The 6220-nt window shown below is 38.5% G+C and overlaps 1 protein-coding gene across 1 annotated transcript; it reads right to left on the reverse strand.

The window, feature by feature from the left end:
* Positions 1-400: 400 nt before the first annotated feature.
* On the reverse strand, positions 401-6220 carry LOC108433998 (extracellular calcium-sensing receptor-like). Its single transcript, XM_017708913.2, has 6 exons — positions 5985-6220; positions 5473-5773; positions 4537-5313; positions 3742-3966; positions 1423-1546; positions 401-1314 (listed from the first exon to the last, which is right to left on the reverse strand). Exons 1-6 carry the CDS (start codon positions 6218-6220, stop codon positions 401-403), a joined length of 2577 nt encoding a protein of 858 aa, XP_017564402.2.

The raw sequence follows: 6220 nt of genomic DNA on the forward strand, positions 1-6220 counted from the left end.
AAATACAAACATGACTAAATGCGAATAAAGATTCATATTAAATAAATAAAAATGGCATCATAAAGTATGTAATTATGTATCGTTGTGAAGCATGAGGCTGAATGGGAAAAGGGGGGCTCTGTCTTCTACTCAGCAATACCTTATCAAAACATAATGATTTTAATTAGGCACAATGGAAGGCTTTTTTGTGGATAAATCAGTTTAATCAGCATGACACATTATTATTAATTATCATTTAATTAGTACATGTGAAAAACCTATACACCTTTGCACGGCAATGCAGGTTAATTAAATATAATTGTTGTTGAAGCTATTATGTACACATAAGCCTAATAATAAATCAGCACTTTTATATAAGGTGCTGAACTACACTGCTACATGTAAAGTTTGTGTAAAAGTTTCAAAGAGACTTGGAGGGAACTTTACCCATAAGATGTTTCTTGGTATTCTGCTCTGGCCTAAACATGATTATGAAACACTTGGGAGCAAAAATGCAAGAAACCAAACCAAAGCTTGAGGCCAGAATAGCAAATATCTCCACAGCTACAGTGAACTTTCCAGGAGAGCTGACATAAGCTGGGATAAAGGTAACCCACACTGCACAGAATATGAGCATGCTGAATGTGATGAACTTGGCTTCATTAAAGTTATCAGGCAGCTTCCGTGCTAGAAAAGCCAAAATAAAACACAAAAGAGCCAGAAATCCTATATAACCCAGCACAGCCCAGAAACCAATAGCTGAACCTAATCCACATTCCAGGATTATCCTTTCCTTGTAATGATTTAGATTTTTGAAGGGGAGAGGAGGAGATATTGTTAACCAAAGAACACAAATTAGGACCTGTATGAGAGTGAAGATGAGAACACTGAGTCTCTGCTGTGGAGGCCCAAACCATTTCATAACATCACTGCCTGGAATTGTAGCTCTGAAGGCCATTAACACCACTATTGTTTTCCCCAGAACACAGGAGATGCAGAGGACGAAGGTGATCCCAAAAGCTGTGTGCCGCAGCATACAGGACCACTCAGAGGGCCGTCCAATGAAAGTAAGTGAACAGAGGAAACACAGAGTCAGTGAGAAGAGCAGCAGGAAGCTCAGCTCTGAGTTGTTGGCTCGGATGACTGGAGAAGTTCTGTGTTTGTAGAAAACAGCAGCCACACATACAGCTATGAAGGCCCCAGTGATGGAGAATGCTGTCAGGATGATGCTCAGTGTGTCGTCCCAGGACAGGAACTCCACAGGTTTGGGGAGGCAGCTGTCTCGCTGGATGTTTGGCCAGGACTCAGGATGACATTGTACACAGGTCAAAGAGTCTAAGAGATTTGAAAAGAATATTTAAAGCTTAATTTTATGAAGAACCAAAAGGGAGTGAATAAATAAAACTCTTATTGTCCACACCAAAATTTCTTACTGTATCCAACCTGTCTTGGTACTGATCTCTCCTTCTGCGCATGTTATGCAGTCATAGCAGCAGACTGGCTTTCCTTTCTGCACAACCTTCCTGGTTCCTGGTGGACAGCTCTCACTGCACACGGATCTTGGAACCTAAACAACATTTAGACAAATCGTTCATTGTTAATGGAAAAAAGGCAGAAAGTTCCAATGCAATGCATAGATGAATGATTTTCCTATTCTACACAGTAAAATGTTGTTTGTCAGTTCAACCTAAAGCACTTCATGTGTCAGCAAGCAATTTATCTATTTTTATTAAACCTACATACATTTTTTAAAGGAACAATTCTTTAGATTAAGGTAATATGTTGAGTTGAAAATAATATGTTTTTTTGTGAGTTGTGAGTTGAAAGTAATATGTTTTAGGTTTAACTAACAAATCCTTTTCAAAATTGTACCCCAGTGAAATGTATTACTTGAAAAAAGTGAAGAAAATATGAACTATTGTAAGGAGGAGCGAGGAGACGGACGCATACGCTGAGATAAGCAAGACTTATTAGGGGCAAATCCAGGGTCATGGTCAAGACGGTCCAGGGTCATAGAGCCAATATGGACAGAATCAGGTACAAACATGACAAGCAATACAAACAGTTCTAACAACAGACCAAAATATCAGACAGAGACTGATACATCAAACAAAGACCGGCAAACACAAGAGGCAAATACAGGGCTTAGATGCACAGGAATAACAAGGGTCAGGGGAAAACAATCAGTGGAGGAGTTACCAAACAAGGGGCAGGACTTAAACCAAAACAAAACGCACATCATGATGAACAGGAGCATGGGAGCCCATAGAAATGTATTGATGCCTATGAGCAAGGTATGACTGTAACCACAGAAGGGCAAGGCCAATAATGCCAACAGATGACTAGATATAAGAATATTATGGTTAATGGTGTCGAAAGATGCTGTTACATCTAGGAAAATCAGGACGTTAAGAAATCCATCATCTGTAGACAGCAGCAGGTCATTTACAACTTTCACAAGGGCAGACTCAGTACTGTGTAGGGTGCAAAAAACAGACTTAAAAGGCTCATAGAGGTTATTGGAGGATAGAAAGTTATGCAGTTGAGTCATACAGTTTATTTAGAAGTACCCTAAATAATGATGTTGTTTAATTCAGAAGTTTTACTCATTAATAAACAATTTTTGAAAGTTTGTTGATGCTCAATAGTGTTAGAGTTAGTATTAGTGCCATGTTTAGTTTTAGCAACAGAGTGGGGGTTAGGTTTTCAAGACATTATGGTTGGGGTGGAAATTTTATAGATGATTTGTAGAATGTAAGTCATGCATAAAATAAACCTTTCTTATGCATTTATAATGTGTTATTCAAATAATATTACCCTACATACCACAACCCCATTCACTCAATCATTAGTTGAACTGAGTAAAGAACATAAAATACTATCAAAAATGTAAATAAAATACACATTCTGAATGTTTATTTATTTACTTTTTTATATTTTTCAAGTTTGACACTTTCAGAGAATTGTCTGGAGCTTTAAGTAAAAATAACTGTGTGTGATGGATTCACTGAGACTGGAATTTTATTTTAATGAATTTTATATCTGATGATATATTAAACAGAAATCAATTTAAGTGGTTTGCTTGTTTCATTTAATTTATCTTTTTTTTTTTGTTGTTGTTTTTTTTTTTTTTAAGCATTTCATCAGGCATGATCAAATAATGCTAATTAGAAGTTAATGCATGCCATCTTTGTATGCCATCTTCTTATGAAATGTTTGGGTGCATGTCACATGTATTTATAATAACTTCCTGTTGTTTTGAGCTGTAGTTAATGAGTGCAATCTTTGTTAATACTATAAATATAAATAACTTGGCCCAATGGAATACTGGTTGTATTGAAGTTTTTTTTTTTAGAGAATGAGTAACCCAGTTCTTTGAGGCCAGTGCTCATATAATGTTATCATTAAGCAAGTGTTTACGGTAAGGCACAGAATTAATGTAATTGAAATATTTCTATGTATGTGTAGTCATTACATGTTTTTCTTTTGAGTTAATAGTACTGAATTAATTTAAGGCAATAATCGCCACAAAATATGTCAGTAATCATTCATGTAGCAATTGCTGTGAATAATAAAGCAAATAAACACCTTCTATTTCCTGAGAATATTTATCACGTTTCAATTTTTTAAGTATAAATTAAGAAAAAATGACATAAGAAAAAATAACAATAACGCTCACCCTAAATCGATGTATTCTACACAGCTTAAAAAGCTGTGTATTAGCTCTGCTACAGTAAAGACAACAGAACGACTGTACTGTACCTCAGTCTGCCCCCCCATCCAGCTGATAGCTCTGCTCACACTGAACTCCTGGCCTCTTGGTCTGGATGAGTCGTAGTGACCCACAGTCACAAAATCCAAACCACCATCTTTATTAACCTGCCAGTTTATGAGGTCGTAGACGGCCACAGGATCTCCACTGGAGTCAAACGAAACCTGAAAACCATTCTTTGTAGTGAAGTTCACTCTCTTGAGCTGGTCGAGTATCTGCAATGGCACATACAATGTGAAAAACTGTGAACGGAACTGTGATTTTCAACCGTGATTAATTGATGTAATGCGTTAATAAATACATTAACATTCTGAATTAATTTTGCCATTGTGATTTGTGTAAATGATAATGTGGGCAATTCTAAACTCGTTGTGAAAAATACTTCACAATGTAAAAATTATGAAAAGAGCTCAAAAATAATTTTGATAATTCTTCTTTGTGATTGTTGGTGATGTGCATGGAAATTTGTCTCTGCAGTGGCTTCGCAGATACTCAAGTGTTTTTTAAGAGAAGCCAAAGTTTCATTGCTTGTTTTTTCTATTAAAATTAAAATGCATTTTGCAGTTGCAGTTATTATTTTCTTGTCTGTAATTATATCTTATATACCCTATATAAAATGCATATAACTGTGTAAAATATCTATAATTTGCCACCGTAATGAAAAAATATCTGAAAGAGTGTAATTGTTATAATTATATTAATTTAATCCCTATATATAATGCAACCATGACTTTTCAAATTATAATACAAAGCAAGGGGGTGTTTTAGTCAAAGGAGTTTTATACCTGCCAAGGTGCGAATTTTGCGCTCTTCTCACAATGCATGTCATTACAGATAACACCGTGGATGGCATGCGCTATGGCATATGTAGCTTTGTACACGAGGATAGTTGCGCGCAACTCCGACGTGTCTGTATACGGGTTCTCCAGCGCGCGGATATCCTCGCTGCCGTCACATTCCCGCGCGCCCCCTGAGGAGCCTTTCAGGCTACAGCTGAACGAGCTCTCCCAAAACTCCGTCAGCAGAGGAGATTTCAGTGCTTGTGCTGGAGAGAGATCCAGAAGAAACTCACGAAGACCTGGAATCACCGAGCGGGGAACCCCAAATCCTATCGCCCCAGCGCACATGTTAAAGCGCAGAAACTCTGGTTCTATAATCCACGCTTCAGTGCCGATCCACTGAAGTGGAGGCGGCGGCTGTAGCTCCAGTTCCTCTAAGAGAACTTTCATTTCGCCTGCGGAAAGAAACGCTACTATTACCCGGGCTGTTGATCTCCGGATGACGTTCGCCACTCTCTCCAGTTTACTGCGCGGTTGTGTTCTGTAGTAGGACTCGGAGTACTCCACACAGATTCCCTCCTCCTGCGCAGCCTTTAGAAACGACGCCATTCCATAATTTCCATAGTCTGAGTCGCTGCGCACTGCCCCAATCCACGTCCAGCCGAAATACTTGACCATTCTTGCCAGTGCGGCTGCTTGGTCGTGGTCACTTGGTATAGTCCTGAGGAAGGCAGGATACTGACGCTTATCGCTCAGACATGCACAAGTTGCATAGTGACTCACCTGTTATTCAGTATAGAAACGAAAAAAAAGCTTTATTTGAGAAACCTGAAAGGAGTGCTCATCTTATTCATTCATTGTCATATTCTTCAATTATTACTAAACACAAATGATAGCAATCTAGATTTAGAATATTTCTCAATTTCGGCAACAAGCAATCACCTGTGGAATTTCAAGAAGACCCAATATTGTTGTCATGCTAATGGAAGAGGTGGAAAAAGAATCTCCTACGACAGCAGGGACAGCGGCTCTTGCAGATTTTGAACAGGAATCAGTGTAATTGAAAAATGGTTCCATGCCGTTTGCAAACTGAAATGCAACTTTAATTGCCATCGGCACTGCAGCGCAAGAGTCGTGTATCTGGTATCCTAACGTGATTCCCGGCAGGAGATCTGTTCTGTTGTTGATCTCGTGAATGGCGAACTCCATGGTACGGGCGAACTGCAGCTCACTGAAAATCATACTGTTTAGAAACATTACATAATACATAAATATGTATGGTTGTGTTTTGTAAACATGATCCAATAATGTATTACAAGTATTCAATACATTTTAACAAGTAATTTCAGATGTCACTAAGTCAATAACTAGCACATTACTGCAAACAAGTGATAATTTGATAATCATAAATTCTCTTTGGTGCTCACTGCAACCGTTCACCCTCACAGACAGACCTCCCAGAGCAGTGTAGCTGGAGTGGTGGTCTAGTGAAAGTGTTTTGGTCTGCGGTTGTGTCGAAATGAATAGAAAAAACCCCTCCAATTATAAAATCTCCAGTCATAAAAATTTCCGGCATCTGAGGCTCAGCCCACAGCCTGCAGCTGACCGAGTCAGCTTTACAAGATCCTGGCCTGAACCCAAATATCCACAGCATTGGTATGAACGTCCTCAGATTGGAAATCAGCTGCAT

This window comes from Pygocentrus nattereri, chromosome 7, assembly GCF_015220715.1.
Source record: "Pygocentrus nattereri isolate fPygNat1 chromosome 7, fPygNat1.pri, whole genome shotgun sequence".
Lineage (NCBI taxonomy): Eukaryota > Metazoa > Chordata > Actinopteri > Characiformes > Serrasalmidae > Pygocentrus > Pygocentrus nattereri.